General features: G+C 45.6%; 2 protein-coding genes and 1 non-coding gene across 6 annotated transcripts in view; all 3 read right to left on the reverse strand.

Annotated features, from left to right (window-relative positions):
- Positions 1-1,317: 1,317 nt before the first annotated feature.
- tomm20a (translocase of outer mitochondrial membrane 20) lies at positions 1,318-11,303 on the reverse strand. Of its 4 annotated transcripts, none has more exons than XR_003671856.1 (8): positions 11,122-11,303; positions 10,753-10,799; positions 10,575-10,656; positions 10,259-10,401; positions 9,929-9,993; positions 8,637-8,752; positions 8,448-8,542; positions 1,318-1,639 (listed from the first exon to the last, which is right to left on the reverse strand). XR_003671856.1 is itself a non-coding variant. In XM_028424143.1 (6 exons), the coding sequence occupies exons 1-5, from the start codon at positions 11,243-11,245 to the stop codon at positions 9,949-9,951; spliced, it is 441 nt and encodes a 146-aa protein (XP_028279944.1). In that variant the 5' UTR covers positions 11,246-11,303; the 3' UTR covers positions 1,326-1,639; positions 9,929-9,948. The 4 variants fall into 4 exon arrangements, 2 of the variants coding, with proteins under 2 accessions (XP_028279944.1, XP_028279942.1); XR_003671857.1 differs by having other exon boundaries at positions 1,319-1,639; positions 8,651-8,752; XM_028424143.1 differs by lacking the exons at positions 8,448-8,542; positions 8,637-8,752 and having other exon boundaries at positions 1,326-1,639.
- On the reverse strand, positions 10,074-10,207 carry LOC114447844 (small nucleolar RNA SNORA14). Its single transcript, XR_003671870.1, has one exon. It is a non-coding gene; the product is annotated as a small nucleolar RNA SNORA14 (small nucleolar RNA).
- Positions 11,304-11,605: 302 nt separating the features above from the next.
- The window catches only part of arid4b (AT-rich interaction domain 4B), a 33,025-nt gene continuing 20,735 nt past the window's right edge, over positions 11,606-23,895 (reverse strand). Inside the window, 18 exon segments of the mRNA XM_028422998.1 lie at positions 11,606-13,783; positions 13,897-14,043; positions 14,169-14,295; positions 14,298-14,392; positions 14,584-14,694; positions 14,858-16,096; positions 16,227-16,434; positions 16,523-16,549; positions 16,551-16,608; positions 17,591-17,738; positions 17,741-17,772; positions 20,075-20,265; positions 20,368-20,563; positions 20,768-20,865; positions 20,969-21,063; positions 21,288-21,360; positions 21,468-21,616; positions 22,294-22,370. Of these exon segments, the coding sequence (XP_028278799.1) occupies positions 13,635-13,783; positions 13,897-14,043; positions 14,169-14,295; positions 14,298-14,392; positions 14,584-14,694; positions 14,858-16,096; positions 16,227-16,434; positions 16,523-16,549; positions 16,551-16,608; positions 17,591-17,738; positions 17,741-17,772; positions 20,075-20,265; positions 20,368-20,563; positions 20,768-20,865; positions 20,969-21,063; positions 21,288-21,360; positions 21,468-21,616; positions 22,294-22,370 (3,220 nt within the window). The 3' untranslated portion in view covers positions 11,606-13,634.

Below are 23,895 nucleotides of genomic sequence, written 5' to 3' on the forward strand. Positions count from 1 at the left end.
AACCGAGCCATGTGAGACAAACAAAAGTGCTGATCTGCTGAAAAGAGAGCCAGCATTTCTGGAGGCATGCAGATACAGAACCCCCCCTACCCCACCTTCCCCACCCCCCCTGCAGAAGTCAGATGTCAGAGAGGACAGACGGACTCATCGGATGGACAGTGTGTGGTAAAAAAAAAAGTGCCAAATATAGGGGGGAGGGGTAGCTTTGGATACGGTGGAGGAGGGAGGGATCTATTCCAGTAGAGAGAGAAAGGTCGCAGTGTAAGCTGATAAAGGCAGGAGGCAGAGCTTGGGGCTGCTTCCAGGCCAGCTAGTCAGCTGACGCTTGCAGCTGTGTTTGGAACATCAATATGAGCCTTGTTCAGCCTCCCCCCTCCCTCCTCGCCCTCACTAAAACACTCTTTCTCCCTCCCTCGTCTGCTCACTCGGCATCCCCTCTCACCCCTCCTCCTCCTCTCCCCATCACGCTGTTTCCTTTTTTTTCCAGCTCTGATTTATGAAAGTAGGGCATGTGCCCATAACTGCTGCATCAAGGCACATGGCTGAGCCTCCAGAGGCACTAAGGCTCTGTTTACATCAGCCCAGACAACTGCACCGCATTGCACAATCGCCACAGGCAAGCTCTGTTATATAAACGCATGGGGCCACGTTGGCTCCGTTGTTTTTGTTTTTCCTGATTCGGCCTTTTTTTTTTTTTTTTTTAACCACCTGTAATTCCTGAACGGCACACACATCTGTCTTCCAATCTGTGGATATGTCATCATTTAGCCGAAGTCAGTCAAGCACAGAATGTGGAAAATTCATCAAGAATATTTGGATCAAGGGGCCAGGGAACAGTTCCAGGAACATCAGTGTCTGTTTAGTTTAGTGGAGGTTTTTTTGTTTTCGTCTGTTTCGCTCTTGCAAAGCACTGGAGCATGAGAACATGATAACAAAGAGGGCGACAAATGCTGTGATTTCTGCCTGAGAGCAGGCGTGTTTGTTTGGGGATGACACTCAGTCCAATATGAAGCCTCGTCAGGATCAGTTTCCATGACAACAAATCAGACTGATCAGCCAGGGGGAAGACAGAACAAATGTGTTCTTAATGAAGCACCAGCACACACGGAGCTTTTCAGCCGGAAGCAGAAGAGACCGATACTGATATGACAGTAAAAACTGCCTCATCATGCTGTGAGGCTGGGTCGAGATGATTCATGAGAAGTGAGTATGAGGAGGTCAGAGAGGAAGACAGATCCCAAACACATCACGTCACCACGTTTCTAATCATCTGCCACACAGATGGGTTTTAATGGGCGTAACCTGTTTTTGGAAACAATCTGAAAAACACGACCAGCTGCTGGTGCCACAAATCATTAACCATTCATGTAATTTACCGGCCACATTTGTGAAGATGCAGGAGTGAGTTCAGTGTGACCTTCTCTGTCTGCTGGACCAGTGCTGACTCAACAACATGGCCCGTCGCTGCAGCTCAAATTGCCTGAATCTCCTGGACTGCAAGGACATGCGATCGTTTACAGCTGAGGGCTCCGGAGCTGGACTGGTTCAGATTTTTTCTGCCTGCTGTTCGTGAGTCATCACAGGCTGCAGGCCCTCTGCGTGGTCGATGCAGGGTTCAGCACAGCCGGGACTCTGCACACTTTTTTACACAAATAAAAAAAGGAAATATTAGTGATGCCCTGCCTGCTCGCAATGCTGCACAACACACACACACACATACGTCGACACTGGCACGGTGCCGCTTTGTTTGTCTGCCGTTTCCCGGAGACTGGAACGGCTTTGAGCTGCACCCAACTATTAATATTTTCTGGCAGGAAAGTGCAGAAAGAGATGATCTTATTTTGCAGAGCGCTCACCTAAATAAACACCCCCCCCCCTTCCCCTTCATGCTTCCATTCTTTGTTGCTCGCCTCTGTCTTTGTAGAAGTCCTCGTATCCTCTGCGCACCCACCCCCTCCCAACGCCCACACTCCTCTCCTCCACTCTCATAACTCAGCTGTTACTTGGCAACATGGTCCCAGCTGGACCCAGCATCAGCCCTGTTGCTATGGCAACTGAACACACACACACGAGCAGACACGGTAAACATGTTTTTTTTTGTTTTTTTTTTATTTTGGAGGAGCGAGTGCTGTGTACATAAATGCACAATAAAACCCACATGTGTTTCCAGTGCTAAAGCATCCATCAAAGGAGGAACGCCCTGATTAATCTAAGCGGGAGTGATTGCCAGCATTATCTCATGCACCTGCTGCATCTTAATGTGGGTGTTTGTAGAAAAACGAAGGTGCCGTACAGCATGATATCCATCTGGTGCCATTAATGTTTCCTCCTCTTTCTTATTATAACCCTGGGTCACTGTACATTTAAAGTCACTCGTTGAGTGTGCAGGTCTGGGAAAAGAAACCTCATCTCCACGCTCTGGGTAACACTGCATCTGTCGTCATAGCAACCTGATCCATCATCTGCAGGGGGATCAATTGATTCATTATTGAGTGAGGCGCAACCCCCTTCTCTGCTTCCAGTTCACGTCTACTTACTCTGCCTTCAAGCATCCATTATTGACGTCTGAGCCTGCCCACTCACTGGGCTAAAGAATAGAGAGCTGTCAAGTCTCCTTCATAGAAATATAATTGAGTTTCTGCATTTTTCTCAGAAAAAAAAAACAGTGTGTTTGTTGACCTGCGTGAAAAAAAAAAAAAAGCACAGGGCCACGGTGTAAGGCAGGTAGAAAACACCATCATTTAGTACGAGATGTTCTCTTCGCTCTGTCACGTGTGTTAACACAACCAGACGCAGATCAGATCTTTTGTTTTCAAAGAGGATAAATTCAGATAAATCATCCAGAGGCTGTTCATAACATGTGGGGGGAATTAAGACATGTTCAAAGAGCATTGTTTAGGGCGTGAGGTTCTTTGTTGCACAGACAAGATGAATTAGTGTCAGATGACGCTTGAAAGAAAAGGAAGGATAAATGTAACGTGACACACATAGCCTGTTCAAAACACTGCTTTCTGGAGCAGGGCATTTATAGCTGCAGGGGAAGGCACACTTTGATTCCAGACTGTCCTCTGCACACCTAAGCAGAGCCTGCAGGCACCGCGATGGGCGGAGAGCTCCAGTTTCTCGGAAGGAAGGAAAAAAAGGAAGACAAGTGTATGTTATAGGAAAATGTGTGCTAAATGGATGATGTCAGATGCAGCACTTTGACATTTTAATGTCATCTCTCAGGGAATTACATCATTAGTCCTCTTTCCTGGCCCGGGTGAATGCTGGGAAACCTCCTAATGGATGTCAGCAAGCCATCCTTGTGAAAGAACAGAGTGGTGGGGGTAGGGAGGGTAGACAGGGTGTGGATGGTGAGGTGGTGGTGGTGGTGGTGCTAAGCTTTATTTTCCTGAGCTATGTGAGACAGAGAGAGAGAGGGAGAGAGAGAGAGGCCTCACACTGCGAGTGTCATCTGGACTAAAAGCCTTCAGTGCATTTCTGGCTACAAGATTAACTCAATCTGCGTTATCAGACAAAGTGCAATCATCTGCAGGCTCCATTTTCCACCGGGCTTCCATCCTGCCGCCGCTGACCCCAGATGACCCAACGTGTAACAACCTAGCAGCGGAGTTGTTTGTTAATTATTTCACACATTTATAATTACAGCGGCGCATTGAGTTGGCAGCCAGTGAGTCTCCACGACAACTGTGCTCCTTTCAATTTGAAAAGCTGTCAGTGTTTCCTCTGCAGCCACCCGGAGATCAGATGCTGTATCCAATAATTGATTCATTAATCATCTACAAGTCCATTAAATGTAAAGTCCAGGAATGTGGGCTTTCTGAGGGAAAGAACTTATCTGTCTGATGGACTCCCCCTGGCCTCTGTGATAATTTATGGACAGGAACACCTCAAACGAGATAAGGAAATATTTTTTTTTTTAAAGAAAGCCTTTTATATGCTAATGAATGAAGTGGTGTGGTCTGAAAACTAACAAGTTGCTCATATTTTCCTCACAGTCGCTGCAAATACACATGAACTTAGACTTTAGTTAAAATAGGTCAGACGGGAGATATTCATGTAGCTCAGTTCTCTCTGAGCGAGCTGGAGATATGTTAATGTGAGCTTGCATGACAAGATGCTGAAATATGTGGAAGAGAGGACAACAGGAAGTGTCCAGCTGTATGTCAGAGGACAGAAACACACGTGTGCTTTCTCAGCCCACGATATGAGAATGCAGCAGCCGTATGGTGGATCGGCTCAGTCTGGAAGAGGATTTGCAGGCGACTGAGAAGGATGGGAAAGAGTAGCGTGGCTCTGCAGCTTAGGTTCTCCCAACAATTGTGAGGCTAACCGGTGTTTCAAACGGATTGGGGCCAGAAATAAATCATGTTTCCAGATGGACACAAAAGGAGCTTCAGCCGCTCCGTGAGAATGAAATGTTTTGGTGTTGGACGTGGCTGCGCTCTCTGCATCATGAGGACTTTCATTTGAGAGTCAAAGCCTGACTCGTCATCATTATTTCACTGACTGCGAGCCAGTAATCTCCCTTCCCAGTTCATTGAGAAAAGCAGATTGGATGTGACAAATCCAGCCCTTCCCCCCCTCCCCGTCCAGATGACAAACATGTCAGGAATTTGCTGTGATAAGTACCGCTCACTTCATGGCTCCTTCATAGACTGGAATTGTGAGGATATGTTTCCATTCTGCTCTTCTTTGGAGGGTGAACTGACATGAAAGGATGACCCTGAAGGACCCACAACTAGCCAGACTTCTTCTTCTTTGATGCCGAACATCACACACTGCACCCCCTCACTTTTGATGCAGAAGCCACCGGTGTGTCCCTCACGCACACTGTGCCGCCATCTTTAAAGCATGCACGCAGACCGAGGGAGGTTACGTAAACAACAAAAAAACATGTAAAACAGTTCTGCATGCGCAGCCCATCATAAAAATACTGCGCATGAATGAATAACATTAAACGAGTGGGGCAGATAAGCTACCCCCCCCCCCCCCTTATGAGGTCGCCTCAGATTCAAATTTAGCTTTGCGTAGGGAATTGATGAGACACAGAGCTCAAAGCCAAAGTCTTCAAAGACCTCAGTTACACAAGATGCAAGGCGTCAAACCCACTTTGTAGTTCTCGGGTGAACGAGTGGGCTGTTGCTGCACAGAGTGATAGAGCAACAGAGTTCTGCCAGCCCAAGAAGAAGATGATAAAATGCAAAAGTTACACCAAGGTTACACCGTGTGTAAAAGAAAGCAGAGGCAGTGATCGTAGTTGGGGTTGCTCTGTCATCTTTCAAGGTTGAGGTCCCTTTTATTGTTGCCATAAAACAGAGCAGGTGTGGGAGAAAGACAAGGGAGGAGGGGACACAGAGGGAGAGACGAGCAATTCTGGAGTCTGCTTCCATGCAGACTTAGATGAAGATTGTTCTCATGTTTGTACACCTGCAACACTTAGCGTGATGCTAACTAGTACGCTTGTTTTGAAATGCTGAGTCTGTGCTTCCCATCGCTAAAACTGAGACTAAGGTGCTTCAATGACACCAGTGTCTAATTCAATGTAGACACCAAATTACAGGTGACCTTCTGTCCATGCCAGCACTGTTGCACAGATAATTTCTGCAGTTTATTTCCTACATAAGCAGCAGATGAGCTTATTTGAGTAACTCAGACCGACCTGCTAGCTTCAAGCCTTAATACAATTAACATTTTTCAGTCATCTAATTTTGGCCAGGTGGATCAACATATTTTTCAGCAGATGTTGAAACCAGTTTCACACGAATTCCAGTTTCTGTGCGTCAACCTTCTAGAAAAATCCCTGCCAGCTCTGGGCTTGTTGTGATAATGCATGTCGCATTACTACTACGTTATTATTACCCTTGCATTATTAATAGCAGTCTGCAGCAGCCTCGTATTTGTCTCGGTAAAAGTGAGAGAGCAGAGCGGAAGTAGAGGATTGCCACATTCTTGAGGAGGCCCCACATTCCCCTGAGCACCACAACAGTGTTGTTGTAGCTCATAAGGTTCCTCCACAGCCCCCCCCCCCCCCAAACCCAACCCCCCAAACCACTCCTCCTTGCCCCCCCACCCCCCCACCCCCCTTAGCTTCCTGTGCAGCAGCATGGCCGCTCAACCCTTCCCTTCCCTGCTCTGAGCTCGGTCAAGCTCCATCTCCCTCTACTGCGCCGCTCCAAATACATTATTTACACTGTCCTCCCCTCCCTTCAGCTCAGCTCCCAAGAATCAGGGCAGAGGGAAATAACACCACTGTACACCCCCCCCCCCCCCCCCACCCCGCCTCCCCCACCCGCCTCCCCTCCACCTCACCCCTCTGTCCTCCCCCACCACCACCACCCCACCTGCTCGCTCTTTTCTCACTCTGCAGGATGAAAATACTGTGCAGGGCTGGGCTGCGACAATGGGAAACTCTGTGAGGCCCCGGCCCTCCCATTAATCCCCTCTGACGTTCCTCCCGAGGGCAAGGATTTGCTACAAGTCAATGCAGGAGACCTACAGTATGCACAACAAGCCTGTCTGACTCTCTCATGATGTTCAAAGCCACAGCACCGCTTGCGAGACAGGAAAGGCAGATCAGAGAGAGAGAGAGAGAGAGAGAGAGAGAGAGAGGGGAAAAAAATAACTGTGCATAGTCTGCTTAGTTAACCCCTTCCTCACCTTCCCATTCAGTGCATGTGTCACTTCCCTCTTCTGGTTTCACTCTTTGCTTAGATCGCACAGATAACACTGACGACAGGATGAGTGTGATATTACCGTCTTTGTCCCTCTTTTTCACGACAAATTCAGGTATCAAGTCAAAACATAAAAACCACTGAGTGTAAACAGGAATTCATGTGAAGTCATGTGACACCCCTTACTTCTACCTCTGGCGGAGTGGTGCTATTGAATTTCAGCCTTATCAGAGAATGATCCAGTGATGAGGAGATAAGGAGGTTGTTTCAGGCTGACATTAGAGAGAGAATGAAGCAGTCAGAGGGTGGTTGGGTGGCTCTCCACACCCTTTAGCTCACACTCACGGGGAATGTAAACAACAGGCAGGAGAGGGAGAGGGAGAGGAGCTGCAGAAGAAGTTAAATTACCACGGGGACAGCAGCAGAGAAATGGAAAAACAGATGACAGTAAGGCATTACCCCACAGAGGAAGAGAAATCCGCCAGGATTTGTAGCCTGCTTTAAATTCACGTGATTGGCTCCACTGTTGCCTCCCCTCCCACCCAACAAACCCCCCCTCTCTTTTTTCCACCCATCCTCAGACCCTTTGAGATGGAAAAATGGGTCATCTGTATAGAAGTTAATACTCTGAGCACGTACAGTGCTGCTTTATTTTTAGGACGTGCCTTGGAAATGTTTTTTGTTTTTTTTTCTTCCCCTCTCACTGGTGAATGACACAGAAAGAGGCGGCGAGTAATTAATACACTGCATTGCTGCTTTGCTTTGCAGACAAGTGGCAACAGTCTTTGTAGCAGCCTGGACACGTCTCATATTTCTTACAGTGCAAGCTGGTAAGACACTGGCACCATGACATCAGCAGCAGCAGGACGCAGACAGCGAGCATCATCATGAAAAACATGCTCCAAAAAAAATAATAAAAATCACAGGAGGACTCCGAGGCCTCTGCGGATACCTCCGCCTTACAGCCACCGCTCAGAGGGATCTCAGATGCAAGACCGGTGCTACGTGAAGCTGCCATAGCAACCACATACAACCGAGCTATTTCTGGCCGCCTTAAACTCCCAAACACAGCTGCTCCTACATAACCAGACATGTCCGCCGGTCAGATGGCACTCAAGTGCACAAGTAATCAAGCGTTGACATTCAAACACACACAGCAATGACACAACAAAGGTCATTAGAGATGTGGCTAATTTGTTGACAGGATCTGCAGTAATGAGATGTGGAGCTCAAATTATTATAGTGATTATAATATTCCCTATGCAACACTTGACTTACTACGATCACAATCCTTGCAAAATGAACGACAAAGTCCGGTCCTGTATTATAATGTTGTGTTTTAACTATTCCTGCACATGCACTGCAATAACAGGCTCCATGTGAACATCAGAAATGAGTGTTATGAACTGTTAAATTCACTCCTCCTGAGCACACAGGCTCTAAGCTGCAGGCACGGCCATTGTTATTGCTGTCAACTGTTGTGCTCTCAGCTCTCTCTCCATTCAGTTGCCCTTCAGTGGAGGTCTGTAAAAAAAAAAAAAAGCAGCCTGGAGCAACAGTGCCCCCTGCTGCTGAACAACAGGAAGTCTCCTCACTTCAACCCCTTATTTTCCTTCTGCTGCCTGCTTCACCGGGTATGAAGAGCTGACTCATTCATACAGAGCTGGAACACAGTTTTTAAAATAATTACTGTACATTAACAGCACACATCTCACTGATGAGGTGAATATTCTACCCAGGGCGGAGGACGCTCAGCATGGTTAGTGTTACCTGTGAAAGATTTGCTGTGTCATCCTACAAAAACAACGCTGGCATGCTTTCATAGCAGTCTGGTATCCTTCAGTGACCCCTCAGCTGCCTCCAGTCTGCAGGGGACAGAGCAGGCACGAGTGTTTATTTATACCAAAAGCAAAAGCAGTGGTTCACTGCACGGAGAAGCCTGAACCTGCCCCTACTCACAGCTCGAGCCTGACCTATAGGACGGTTATTTTTCTCCTCTGCCTCCCCAAAGGGTAGATTAACGAGTCACTTCTTCTGCACACACACTCGGAGCCAGACGACTCTGCAGGCTTCTCCTTTTCCACCAAGTAGAAAAGTGGCAAGAGAGAGAGAAGAGAAAGTCTGCATGAGTTCATGGAAAACGACACAGTGTCTACCATTTAGTCTTCACCCGACATTTCTGGGCCACTGTTCATTTTTCATTCCTAATGTAGAAAAACTATCAGCGCCCCCCCAACCCCTCTCTCCCTCCCTCCTCTGCCAGCTCTGGTTTCCTGGCAACACTCGAGGTCTGCTGCCCAGGCCAGAGCTCTTACAAAAACAGCTGCAGACAGGGATAAAAATAATTACAGCTCTATTTGTCTTCCAAGAGACACACTCCCAAGCAGACCTACTCCCTTTTCTCCACGAGCTGCTCTACTTCTGCTCCCCCTGCACGCACAATTGAGCCATTCACAACAAAGACACTGAGGCTCAGTGGAGTCGTATTATAGCAGACGGGATGGAAAATGAAACACCGTACTCTGGTGACAGCAGTTCAGCCTGGTTTAGGCAACGTCCGTATTTTGTTAAGGATTCACTTTGAGGATGTTTTCTGCATTAACATCTCTGGACAATGTATTTTACATCTTGAGTATTCAAGCTTGATTTATGCCAGTAACAGCTTCCATTCAGCAAAAAAATTCTCCCCGAACAGAAACTGCCCACACTCTTGTGTTTCAACTGTAAATGCTGCAGATCTTTCCTGTGCGTTGCTACTGCCATCTACTGGCAAATGGAAGCCAAGAAACTCAAAAGTGTGTTTTCATGATTTATTTGAGGATTTTACACAGAAAAGTCTGTCCAGATGAGAAAGACTGGGATATAAAAAAAATAACCGCAGAACACGTTCAATCCACAAACAAGTCCTCAGACACACATTTCACGTTGCACCGATATGTAACAAATCATCTACATAATTTTATGACTCTCATATCAGTGCCCCCTTGCCCCAAAAACATACAGTTACAGGAATAAAAATAAATACAACAAACAAGACAGAAACATAAGCTCTGGAGGGAACGAAGGTCAGAAGGAGGAATGTGTTTCAATGTTCCCAGAAAAACGGCATTCTTTAAGCTCCAAGTGCACGAACGTAGTGGATTATTGTCTAATGTCCAATGGTTGAACTCGCTCACACATCCTCACACACACACAGCCGCAGTCAGCCATACCAAACAGCACATTAATATCAGTGTCTCAAATGCCTTTACCGAGTAGTAAAAGGATTTATTCACTCCACGTCATCTTCTGTTAATGACTGAGAGCTGATGAGTCGCTGGAAAAACACACAAAAAACATCTTTCAGAGGTTGTTCCTCACACTCAAATCACACACCTATATTGATATTGTAAGCATTTCTGTCTTAGAGGTGAAATAACCAAGAGCTACTGACACCAACTCTCAGCTTTGGATGGTTCTAAGATTGATCTCGCATCCTTTCTTGTCCCAGAGGCCACAGATTGCAACTGGGGGGTTTATTAAGGATGCAGAACTATACAAACCCCATCATCACACTGCTGATGGAAGAACTCTTGTCTCACCTGGCTGATGCTGGGCAGTTTTGTGAGCAACATCTGGAAGACTGGAGGAGGCAGCGTCTGCTGGAGTACCTGGAGGAGCTGCTGAGGCTGACCGCAGACCGCAATAGCATTGGTGAGGTGGTCTACACCTTTCTCGAATTCACCTGTTGAGAGGAGGTTAATGGAAGATACACAAGTGAGCTATGCGAGTACACAACACAGTGTTTGAAAACAGACAAAGTATTAAAACACACACATTTAGCACAGCACAGGTGGTGTCTCTGAGGACACAAAATACTGGATCACATTTTGTGTCAACAGCCAACATGATACTGACCTTGTGATAGCAGCTCTTCTCCCAGCTGGATTTCCTCCAAAAAGAATTTCTGCACAGCTTCCGCGTCCTTCAAATCAGGGAGCTTTAAAGTCAACAAACAAAGTGTGAGAAGCGCTCATTTAAGATAACAGTAAGGAGCTGCAATGAGCTGAAATCGATAGTTTTCTACTTGTCTCACCTTTGCTAGTCCGGACTTCTCACTAGAAACCGTGTGCTTTCGTCTGCCTGTGAAAAAGAAGTGACTTTAGACCGGGCTGGTATGTTTTAGTTATGCGCCCCGTGAAGCACATGGTCACAAGTTGGTGCAGCTGTAAGGTGCTGTACGTTAATCTCACGCATTACTGAGATCGCAAAGTAGCTGAAGGAATTTCAGAGCAAATGCTAACAAGTACAACGACCTCAAAAACAACATTATTGCAGTTTCTATTGAGACATTTTACTGTAGAGTCCGTGCAGTCTGTTCGCCACATGGAAGCTAACGTGCTACCGCTGCTAAGTTGCCTGTTAGCTAACAGCTAACTTCCTCTGCGTGTTTAAAAACACTTACGTTCCCGGAGCTTTTCCTTGAAGCGAGGGTCACTCCGTCGCTTTCTGTCAAAGTAAATACAGTATGCGATGAAAAGGGCTCCACATACCCCGGCTAATATCGCGCCCGACCTGCCGCTCACCATTTCTGAAACTATTGGAGGCTGAGGTGGCTAGCAGCTAGCACGCTGCAGCTGCTCAGGAAGTGCGGACAGGAAGTACGTATCTTATGACGCAAGACGTCACCTCGACGGTAAAACTTCTATTTATTCGCATAAAAAATACATTTATTGTAGTTAAATGTCATTTAAAAACAAAAACTAACTGAAATAAAATGTTATATAAAAACAAAAAAATGTAAACAAACTACCAATCGATTCACTGAATTATCAGTTAAAACTAAGTAGTTAACACAAGATGTTCCTACATAGATTAGATGTTCCTACTTTTTTTTTTTTTTTAAAAAGGTACCATAAGCCTAGAAATCTTCCAGCGGACACACTGAGTACTTCACAAACTATGGCATTTATTTCAAACAGAGGCTTCTGCTTTGCTTACATTTTTACAATAAATTACACAATGATCATCATCAGATGAGCCTAATAAATACTATTGAGCATTTTTTTTTCAATAAGCTCCATTACTTTCTCTTTATCTATGATGCAGACTGTTTTCCATATACAGATCATACAGCTTCAGCTTCAGGCCATGTACAGGTTGGAAAAAAAATAGTCCAGCTGCATCCAAAACCACCGCTCTGTCGTCTTACAAGCACAAGCTATAGAAAACAAAACGGAATACAAACTAAAGCAAACATGAAATTAAAAAAAGAAAAAGAAAAATAGAAACATAACGACTGAAACTGATGAAAGAGGCTGGACAAAACAACAACATAACTGGAACGGAAAGAAACTGAGAGAACAAGAAAGAGGAGACAAAAGGGGGGAGGAGAAACATGCTGTAACCCTCAGTATTTACACTCAAAACTACAGTTAAAACCGTAAAACTGTCTGTACAGAAAAGTACATGTTATTAACAGTGCAAGATATTAAATAGCTCGACTCAAAACACTTCTCAATATACAAATGTATAACAAAAGCATACAATTACATACAAGTGCCGAACAAAAACGTAACTTCAGGTTATCATACAGTAGGGGGGTATATACAAAGGAAACACTGGAGATGTCTTCAGAAATGTATACACATACGTCACCTTATGATATAAATGCACATTTACAATAACTCTACCTTTATTCTGGTCATAGTACAGGAAACAAAACCAAAGTGTTTTTTTTTTGGTAGGGATGAGTATGTGTGTGTCAAAAAAAAAGATGCCGAAAAAAATAAGTGTTGCTTTAATTAATGAAGCAAAAAAAAAAAAAGTAACTTGAGTAATTCACACTGCTAACTGTAAATGTCTCCTATGGCTGCCTTCAAGTGAAGTGGATCCAGTTGCAGATTTGAACATGTGATTATGAAAACATAGTTAAAAAAAAAATCAAGCAGATGGGCTTTTAAAAAGGCTGATGATCTAAAGTGATGTGACCATTGCATTCACCACCTCCATCATTGCACATTTTTTATACTGCCACACTCAACAGTAATACCCAAGATGGATGAGTATTCAGTAGTAGATTACAGGTGATCCAGTATAACCCTTAAATATCACCATACACTGATAACATCCATCATTCTCTGTCAGACTTTAGCCCTTCACTGCCTGCTCACACACAGCATTCTTCAGTCTTTTACAAAAAGGGACACGTTATTCCAGCTGAGCCTCTGACGTGAGAAGAGGATCAGGAAAAAAGAAGTCCTTTTTCAAAAGTGCCCCATGGAGAAGAACAAAAAAAGGCACTACAGTATCATTCCATATTCATCCACTGAGGCCGTCAGTGGACCTACGATGGTCACAAAACCCCATCCTTTCTCCCCTAACATGACCCGGATGCAAACTTGTACAGGACCAATGCGCCTGTAACATAAGGAGAGCATCATCACGCACATTAAAGGCCTTTTTAACGAGGGCGGGCAGAGAAATGCGGCAGCGCTACCTTTCATATGCCCTTAATGCCAATGTGGCAGTGTGCCTTTTGAATCCCCCAGAACAACGTGGTGAGCCCAGGCTGCACCACATCTAGCTGTGAGGACTGATCACTGGAAATCATCCCCTACCAATACAACGTTATCAAATGGAAAACAATTATTGCTAGCAAAAAACAATTCTTGTAAATGTTCAATCAAGAATAGCGTAAGAGACAACTCTGAATATTTTTTTTTGACAAATTTAATCCCCCTACACAATCTTCATAAAAGTGCACTTAAGTGCCATTAGCTTGCCGAGGAAACAGTTGTCAGTAAAAAATAGTGCTTGTTTGTTTTATCTTTCGTAGTCCAGTCTAGTCTGGTTTTTGTGCCCCAGTAGTTACAGTATGAAGGTTGACTTGACCGTCCTGTTGAAAGGGAATGGGGGCGGTGACCCCAGGGTGCTGGTTAAGTGCTTAGTGCGGCGGCTCCTTGCTGCGTCGTCCTGTCACCTGCACTCCACTGATACCCCAGAGTTCTGAGATGAGGAGGATGAGGATGACACCGGAGGGTCAGCCAGCGTCAGCATGACCGCCGCAGTCAGCGAGCTGGAGGACGGTGAGGAGGAAGAGGAGGAGGAGGACGCAGCCACCGTGCCTGTGGGACACAAGTTACAGTCACGTTGGAGGCATGTTGCTGCTGCAGAGGGGTCTGAAACTGCTTTACAGCATTTTATGTGTACTCCTTAGTAAATTTAGAACATCACTCACTTTCCCGTTCCTTCTTCTTCATGCGTTTACGTCGTCTGTCAATAGAGGCCACCTCGGACTTGAGGGAGAGGTAGTGGTTCCTGATGTCCTGCAGCTTCTCCTGAAGAAATGAGATCCTCTCCAGACTGTTCATCTTTTCCAGATCAGCTACCATGAAGAAAAACAAACAAACATTTCTTAGGCTCAGCAGACACACAGACATACGTGCTTATTTGACATCCTAATACTTTTGGTCTTAACAGGTTACAATCACACCTCTCTGTGACACTTACACATTTGGAAACTCCATTTGTACACACGTGCCGATCTTCCATGGGTGTCTCGGTGCTGGGCATGATCTGCGTCACCCTGCTTGTGGTACTTATGGCTCGAAAGGGGAGATCGTCCGTGACACTTGGGGACGTGGCAGCCTTCAGGTCCGACGTGTTGTTCTTTGAGGCAGTTGATTTGGCAGTGCCCTCAACAACAGACTGGTCCTCACTGTCACTGCTGTTGGCTGGAGGAAGAAAAAAGACAGCAGAGATGTAAAAGAAAATGGAGACTGAGGAGGCCAAAACCTCATTTCCTTTCCTATTTGGAATCTGTTATACAAAACCAGGAAACCAGTAAACAGAAATGCTTTGTACTGCTGCCATTCATGATGAGAAGGTGCAGAGGGTGTCAGCAGCTCTATCGGCAGCATCTTACCTGATTTCCTATTCTTTTTGGGAGGCACACCAAGGCTCTTGCGGTTTGGCTTGTGTTTCTTTGAGGCTCCACCTGTCTGTGATTCTTTCTGCCGCTTCTGACTCACAGGTGCTACAAAGACATTGCAAGGAGATAGTGAGGGAATAGGCAGACTGTGAAATGACTTGTCAGCTTGTGTTTCTTCAGTATTCCGCACTGGAAAAAAAAATGAATAATGAATTCTGTCACAGAAAAAAACTCAAAACAGACGAAGTACATTGTGTAGTATTTGTACCTTTGGATTTCTGCTCACTCTCCTGTTGGCTGCTGGTGCTCAGCTCTAGGCTGCAGCTGCTGCTACTGTTGCAGGAGAGGCTGACGTCAAACATCTTTGAGGGGGAACCAGCCCCTTCATCCTGAGGGAGCTCTTGCAGTTCCCCGCCCAGACTCTCCACCTCCACTGTGCTGCTGTCTGTCTCGCTGCGCCCACCTGTCACTTCGTCCTGTATGGGTCCTGGGGGAAGAGTGTCAGAAACCGGCTCTGAAGGCAAGGCGGGGGGTACAGGCTCTGGTGGAGAGGAAGGCTGCATTTGACCAGACTCTTCTACAGCACTGCATCCTCCTGAAGGGGACTCAGGCGTGGTGGGTGGTGTGTTGAGTACTGAGTTACTGCCACTGCTCGGAAACTCCTGAAGCTTGTCGTTGTCCATCTGCTCCTCTGAGGCGTCATCCTCCTGCCCAGCATCTGGATCGGCGCTGGTGTCATCCAGACAGGAGGGCACTGGCGGGGGAGGAGAATTCGCAGCCTCTGTGTCCGAGTCGGAGAACAACTCTTTGAGAGTCTTTTTTGGCCACTGGGCCTGGATGCTGGACCACACATCCTTCTGTCCTTTAGGGCGAACAGCTGCTCTCTCCTCAGCATTCCCAGAAGCTTTGGCCCTCTTTTCCGGAATCTCCCAGAAGGCAGCTTGTCTGCCAGCTTTGTTCTTGTCCTTCACCCCATTGTACTTCTTGGAAGGTGAACCTTTGGTTTTCGGTCGGATTCGCTCATTCTCCTCAGCCTGTGACTGAGCCAGTGCTGCACCTTCGTCATCTGAGCTGCTGCTAGACGATGCTGCCCTCTCCTCTCCAGGACCAGCCGCTCTCTCCTCCAGCTTCCTAGGAGAGCCTCCAGGTAACCAGTCAGCACTCCTGGTGTTTCTGGTCTTTGCTTTGGATTGGCTTTTCGCGGTCCTCTCTGCTGCACTGTCAGATTTCCTCTTCCTGGTGCTCGCTTCTCCCTCAAATTCCGCTTGACTCCTGCGCTTACCGACGTCTGCATTCTCTGCATTGACAGCATCCTGGCTTTTTCCTGAGACTGGAGAAGGTTTGGCTCCTTCGGAAGGGGCTTTGCCCTCCCAGCGCTCTGATATCTGCGGTGGCTCCATGGCGCCTTTTCTGAGGCTGCTACGGCAACCTGGCCCATCATCTTCATTATGTTCTCCCTCCTCGTCCTCCTGCTCATGCTCGCTTTCGTCTGTGGACATCTCAGAGGCTGAGGCAAAGACAGGGCTTGAGTTAGTTAAAGCAGGAGATCAACAGACAATAAAACACCACTTCAGAGTCAAACAGTCCTAATCTGCTGTAAGTATGCATGAGGACTACAGGCTATTGAGTGTTGCTACCTTGAAGGCCATTGAGGATAGAAGTAATTTCTATAGACTTGACTGGAGACTGCTGAGTCCCTTTGTCCTCACCCTCGTCCATCTTGGAAAAGACATCCTGACTCAGGCCACACTTGGAGCGTGGGACACGGTTAGCATTGGGCGAAGAGCCGAGGACCTCTCTGTCATTGAGCCTCTCCAACCTGTCTCGTTCCCTCTCAGCTTTGTTCTGTCAGAGTTGAACAAAAGTCAGCGATTCACTTCATTATAATCAAACCAGGTTAAAGCTGAGATGTGACAACTCTTCAGAGCCGTACCTTTATTTTTTTGCGGTGCTTTATTTTTTGGTACATTCTTATTGGCGGGGCGCACAATCTTGTCTGCTTTGATCCATTCATCATATCTAAATAAATAAAAAAAGAAACATCATGTGCAAAAAAAAAAAACAAGAGACAATTTCATCATTCAGGTCTTTGAAAAGAGCCAAGAAATATTCTCTCACACCACCCACCACAGACACCTCTACTGTCTGACCCCAACATGCTGCTGAGACACAGTACAGCCTCGACAGCAAAAAGAAGAAATCCCATGGTGTTATGTGGAAAAAGACAAACCTTCACGATGAAGAAAGAAACAATATTAACACCAACCACCACACAAATCATAATCAACAGATATCCAACAGTACCAAGGGGGGGTACTTGGGTCGTATGAAGGGGAGGAGGGGGTTATGAAAAAGTTTCACATCACACACAACAGACACAATGCAGAGAACATCCCACTGTCTTTTTATAGAGTGCTAGAGGACCACACAACAACATTGAGACAATGAAATGCTGATTGCACTAGTTAACCACTGTGTCATGGTACCCTAACACTCTACTTAACACTGCATTAACCCTGACCCACTGGGGAGGGGGGGAGAGGGTTGAGAGGTAGAGGTGAGTGTAGCAGCACTTTGGTTGGCCAGTCAGAGATCCAAAACAGAAGCAAAAAAAATCACACTGTAGAAACTGGAGATTGTTTAATCAAAAACCACTGGAGTTAAACTGGTTAGAATTCAGCCTGTCTGCGGATTTCATTTAGAGACAGACAGCTGGGGGACAGACAGACAGGGGATTCAGTCAAAACTGAGTGAGGAAGCTGAGAGGAGTGATCCACATCAGCCCAATACTCAGTTCTGTTTCTGCCACTAGATGGCCCAGTGCTCTCCATAATCAGAGTACTGACCATGGGACTGGTTTAGATGAACTGTGAGGTAGGATGTATTACTGCAGGGGACACCCATGTAGCAGTGATCCCGTGAATTTTAATTTTTTTTAAAAAATATTTTTAGGGTGGATATAGAGACGTTGTAAGTGATTTCTCCCCAGGTTCTGTCTTACCTGACGTTCCAGCCACAGTAGTGCACCAGGTAGAGCACCTCTCCCCCCTCCACGTCTGCCTCTTTCACAGTGGCCTCGTACGTCTTCAGATTGCGGCCTCGCCCATACCTCACCTGCACCTTCATCCCCGGGGGGTAACACTCAAACCCTCCCCTTCCTCCCCCTCCTGACTGCTGTCATCCCTGCAAGAAAAACAGTTCAGCACTTCCTGGCCTAGGCTCCCCCGTGGAACACCACATAACCCAATTCACAGCCCACCCACCCTCCCCCTCCCTGCCTGCTGCTACTACTACTGTAGGAGTCTCTAAATTATTTGCTCCACCCTTAGCCTACCCTCTTCCATTACAACAGTAGGGCCTCATCTGTAAAGAAACATGAGCTTCCCCTTTAGTTCTGCCTTAACTCTAGTCCAGTGTATCCTTCAACAAACTGCAGGGTAAACAACTGCATCATTAACAGTACATGGAGTATTTCAGCAAGTAAAACATTCTTTCAAAAAAGTCAATGATAATGGGAAATAACTCTACTGTTATGCTCTCTACCCCTACATCCACACATAAAACACTCGGGGGTTCTCATTCACACATGTACACGCACTGTAAGAAACAAAGCAGCCACAAGAAGGAGCTAGTGGGAAACAGGAGATATTGAAGCTGGGGGTGGGGGGCGGGGGGGAGTATACGGGTAGTGCAGGGATGGCACAAAAGGCCACAGGGGCAGGTTAGCACGGCAGCAAAGCAACAGCTTAGCAGGCGGAGCAGCAACTACAGCACTGAGAGGAAGCACGGCCGTAAGATCCAAACTTTGGGTCCACTGCCACAAAGAACATCTACGACACAGACCTCAACAAAGTCCATCACAAGCGCTCATGTTCAGAGCATGTGTGCTCCACTACTGACTGATATCTTTTCAACAAGTTGCAAAGAAGAAACTGTTGCCACCCAAAGGTAAGGGCCACACTGGGTTAATATGTTGAGAGATTTAAAAAAATAAAGAAGAAGTAGCCAATTGATGAAAACACAGTCATCGGTCCTGTTGGAGCTCCCTGAGGAGCTCTAACAGTCTCCTCCAAGCAGCTCGGAGAAGCAGTGAAACATCTAAAATGACCCGGATGACTGAAAATCATTATAAACTATTTGAAGAAGTTCTGAAGATGTTCATCTGTAGTTTCATTAGTTTTCACATCTTTCACATTAAATGCAGTAGAAGTAATTATGCAGTCTTTAACAAATTATCCAAAGCACACATTGGGTCACAGCAGTATTATGAAGCTGCAATTAAACTAAAAGTGTAAATGGAAGGCAGTGTGGCAGTGTGCATATCACTGCATAAAACTTTGCCACTGTATAATTATTTACTAAATCATAATTCTCCCACTTAGGCTGATAGAAAACCAGGATTCACTGGCTTCAAACAGTCTCTGCTGCCAGAATGAAAATGGGATGCTCACACACCACAGGTCTCATCCAGATTACAGGCTGTAAACATCAAAAAGGTTTCAGAGAAGAGCTCAGATCCGATCCGAGTGAATCTGTAAAACCTCACACTACCACATAATCTGTGAGCAGCACTCAGTGTGACAAAGCCAAAGGATCAGGAAGCTGTCATAAAGTCACTTATAAGATGGTAATCAGCACAATCATACCGTAGTGTGCCCCGCGGCAACAGGTGATAAAAACTGCACAGAGAACGACACTGAGGAGTTTAAGCAATCCTGAAATACTACAGCTACTTAGAAGTGCACCTACTGAGACCAAACGACACTGCTACCCAGAACAAAGCTACCGAAGCACAAGTTCCCTCTAAAGCACACCATCTTACAACAGGAGGGTTAATGCATCAGTGACAACACTCACACACATGGAACATTTAATAAGGCTGAACATCAAAAGCCAAAAAAAATGAGAGAAAGGACAGAAAGAGAGGCAGGAGCAGAGAGACAGAGATATCAGGAAAGGGCAGAAGCCATGTTGAGTGAGGGAGGCTCGCTATGGCCACACAATCCCAGCGAGAAAGAAAGAAGGAGAGAGAGAGAGAGAGAGAGCACTGCATGACATGCCAGGTGAAAGGTAGCAGTCAAGCTTTGGTGCTCTAAGATGTCTCTGCCAGCTGATGCCGACTAAGCCAGGAGAAATAATAATAGGACAGAGGGCAGTGGGTAAGAGCTTAGTCAGAGGAGAGATAGAGAGAGGAGAGAGGAGACACACCCCCTGCCCTCTGATTAGCAGGCAGAGGTGGATTGTGGGTATACTGTGAGTATTAGTGTCAATAAGGTCAGAAGGATCGCTGCTCCTCATCTGCTAATGGTCTCTCTACTGCCACCAAGGAAAGTGAAAACAGCAGGTCCTTTTGTCTGGTGAAGCTGTTAAATATTGAACAGTTTCACCATGTACGGACCCGGCATGGCGCTCGTGTTTGTGCCATGAGGAGTGTTTTTTTTATTAAACCACCGTGGTGGAGGGACCATCTGATCAGGCCACCTACCCAGAGTTGTCCTTGCTCTCCTGCTCCTCATCCTGCTCCTGCTTCATGTTGTCGGCTCCCAGGTGACCCATTGATGAGCCTTCATCCAGGTTGCCTTTGGGGGGCCCATCGTCTTCATCTCCGCTCTCCTTTTCCTCGGTTTTTGATGGTTCGGACTCCATTTTGTTTTGGGTCAAATCAGGTTTTTCATCCTGTGGGAGAGGATTTTTTTTTTTAGTACGAGAAATGCAGGATGTCTCAAGACAATAATTTAAAGCAAATGTGCCGTCTGAGTTTTGAGAAGAAGAAGGCACCTTGCAGACTAGGGGCTGTGCATTGCAAGGTTCCTCATCCCCCTGGGTTTTCTGCTCTTCTGAGCCGGATGATGTGGGAGCGGGTCCTCCTCCTTCCTCAGACTTCACCTCCCCTTTGGGTCCCTGCTTCAAAGGGAGGTCCATCCTGAATGTGATAGCGGTGGACGTGCAATATTCTTCGAAACCATACAAATACCTGTAAGATGACAAGTAGACAACATGTTTAATTACAGTGCTCCTGCAATGGCTTTAAACCTCATTACTGTAGAGGGGAGGGAGAGGGAAAGAGGCAACAAGCAGAAAAGTAGAAAACTGTCTGTGTTCGCGAGAAACGACTGAGCAGAGAGAAAAACTGCATTTCATAGGCTTTAGAGCTGTAGAGGGTTGTGTGTGTACGTACTTGCGGTAAGCACATTTGACATTGTAGCCAGCGGCCGAGTTGAGCACAGGGATTCCCAGATCTTGATAGACTTGTTTCCAAACAGAGCCGCTTTCAATCTGCTCAGAAACGAACACAGATGAGAAGCAAAGTCAGTCAGCATCAAACGAGCATCGAATGAAAACGACACGACAACGTGAGCTGAGTCAAAGTGGCACTCACATTGTCAAAGCCTCCCAGTTTGTGCACCAGCCTGTAAAGCTTAAAGAGGTTCAGGTTCCTGTAGCCCAGAACAGGCCGCTTGTTGATAGGAGTTCCTGAAGATGAGATAACACAAGTGAATGGAATTCATTTTCAATCACTTTTTGTGATCTTTTAAGGTCAAGAGGGAGCACTACCGCAAAATCCCACAATGTCTGTTACAAAGGTTACTAATGTCTATGAATTTTAAACCTGTACTAGCGTGAACACGCCAAAAGCGATGTTTTAAAATGGCTGCATGTTCACTAAAAATCAATTTTGCTTCCCCCCACCGACTCACCTCTGTCTTCCATGAACTTGTACAGTTGCTGCAGAAAGTTCTCCCTCTCCTCTGGGTACAGCTCCACCTCCTCCTGCAGACAGGAAACAAGACAGTTGTTAAAAAAAAAAAAAAAAAAAAAAACATTTTTTCTTTGGAAGTTGTGGGGGTTAAGAGTGTGCATGCAGTTCCTGCCTCTACCTCCTCCTCTTCACCAGTGGCATCTTCTTCCTGTTCCTCCTCATCATCCTCTTCATCCTCCTCGCTGCTAGAACTTTCCTCTTTCACTTCTGTCTTCCAGGTGCTGGGAATGATCAGCTGCTGCTGGAACTCCAAGGCTGCATCCAGCGCTGTCATACACATACAGAAAACATATTAACCACAGCCACTCTGGACTGATTGTCACTCCCTGTTTCTGTAATCTAGTACAGAGCAGCATGCTGTCAGACACTAACATGAAACTAGAGCACCCTAAATAAGGGTTCTAAACGCAAAAAAAATGATCATTTAAAAATAGAGCCAGAGAAGATGACAACAATATAAACAGACAAAAGACAGCAACATGAGAATGTGTCAGTATCTGCAGTGACGCAGAGCAGAAAAAGCATTCAGCTAGTGTCACAGGTGGGCTTTAAGTAGCATCTAACCACCTTGGCAGATGCTTTTTTTTTACGCTCTCATAACACAGAAAATACCACAGTTGTGAGTCAACCACCTGTGAATACCAAGACGGGGATAGTACAAAGCTGTTTCCCTCACTGTAATTATGAGAGAGCTGGAGCTCTGCAGCAGAAAAACGGGGGCACTATATAAAAAGCCTGGTTAGGACTTCAAATAAAAATAGACTCGACAGTGACAGGAGCTCTCCACTCTCTCTGCCATCCTTAGAACAAAAACAAAACTTCTCTTTCTTCCATCTGCCTCACTGCAACCCACTCTGTGAGCATTTTCTGCCAAGTGTATCGACACAGATGTTGGGGACTATGTTCCGTTAAATTTACTCCTTAAAGCGTTGCTTTAAACCCACCTGGTTTGAGCCCTGCGTCAGCTTTTGGAGGACAGTCGCTGTTCATCTCGCGGACGTCCTTCCGCAGCACCATGTAACTGCAAAACAAAGCAACACTGATTAAAGTGTGAACTGAAAAAAACAGCTAAAAGTACTCCCCCTATGGTCTTGTTAATTGAAACACTGACAGAAGAAAAACTGCTCCATAAATTCCTAACCTTACAGTCCAATCACAGCATTAAATCCTGAACAGACTCAACTGCATTCACAGCTACTTTCTCAGAATGTCTCCAGCAGCAGCTGGGCAAAGTGTTGGTGATTTGGCAGATAGATGGATCAGTGAAGCTTGCAAGCAGAAAGCAGTCAGAAGCTTGGCTGGTGTGCAAGTGACGATTTGCTGCAGTATCTGTAAGCAGCTGAGCTGATCTACGGACTACATTTGTCATGGAGTGAAATTTTACAGAAGCAAGTTTAAACAGATAAAAGATCCCTTACTGTAGAAAAGATAACAATACAACATATCTTAGATAGTGACACTGGTGAGTCATTAAACATACTAAACTAACCTCAGCATTAAAATATAGAGAAAGTGATCATGTGGAATTCCTGACAAATATTTTACCAGCCAAAAAAAACACAAACAACACTGAAGAAGCCACAGTTGTGCTTGCAGCAGTATGATGCTCTTGTAGTGGCTTGTTCCATTTAAATTAGGAAGCAGAAATGTTCCAGTTTCCTGGAGGAATTTTGAACTGGAACACGCCCAAGTTTCAGATGGTTAGTCAACAGTGACAACAAATTAGTTTATGATCCACTTTGTAAAGAAGCAAATGAACTCAAGAAAGTTGGATTTTGTCATAAAGATGATAAAGTGCAACTTTAACCTTGCAACAATGCATCACATATTAAAATGGGTAGCAGCATTCTTCCAGCATGTTGTGGCGAATCAGCTTGGGTGTTCCCAGCAACACAGCATCAGACTCAGCAGCAATTATAGCTCAATACTAATCTCATTTTATTGATCAGCTACAGCCACTTAATATGTCATAGGTTAGCATTTGTTGTCACTAAAGAAGAGGTCCAGGTGGGGCCGTCCTTTTATTTTTGAGGGTCTAGTTTCTGTACAATGTATAAATTCTGACCTGACAGGTGCTGTACAGCATCAGAATATCACATTTAATCCTCTTGTGCCTATGAAAGTATGTAGCAGAACTACATATGTCCACCTGATGAGAAAAGTCAGTGGATCATCAAAGTCTGCAAGCTTCGTCCTCAGAGGATTGCCAATGTACCAGCTGCACTCATTATTAATTCTGCAGCTCAGTTTTGTTTATCTTAGGGTAAAAACACACTTGTGATGATTAAACTTTCATTTTCCACGTATGCCAATATTATACAGACCAAGAAAAAGAAAATCAGTAGACACAAAGAATGGCGTCTATTTTTACTGTCACTACAGAAACCAGATCTGAAGTAAGAATAGCCACTTTGTGAAAACCTCCTCAGCCACTCTCCCCTCTGGATGTGACCTTGTTTTCCCTTGAAAATATTTTCCAAAGCCATTGTTTTTGAAGGGCCAGCCAATGGTTATCAGTAACAATACCCAACCCTCTGGAGGAAAGT

The sequence above is a fragment of the Parambassis ranga genome, chromosome 15 (genome assembly GCF_900634625.1).
Source record: "Parambassis ranga chromosome 15, fParRan2.1, whole genome shotgun sequence".
NCBI lineage: Eukaryota > Metazoa > Chordata > Actinopteri > Ambassidae > Parambassis > Parambassis ranga.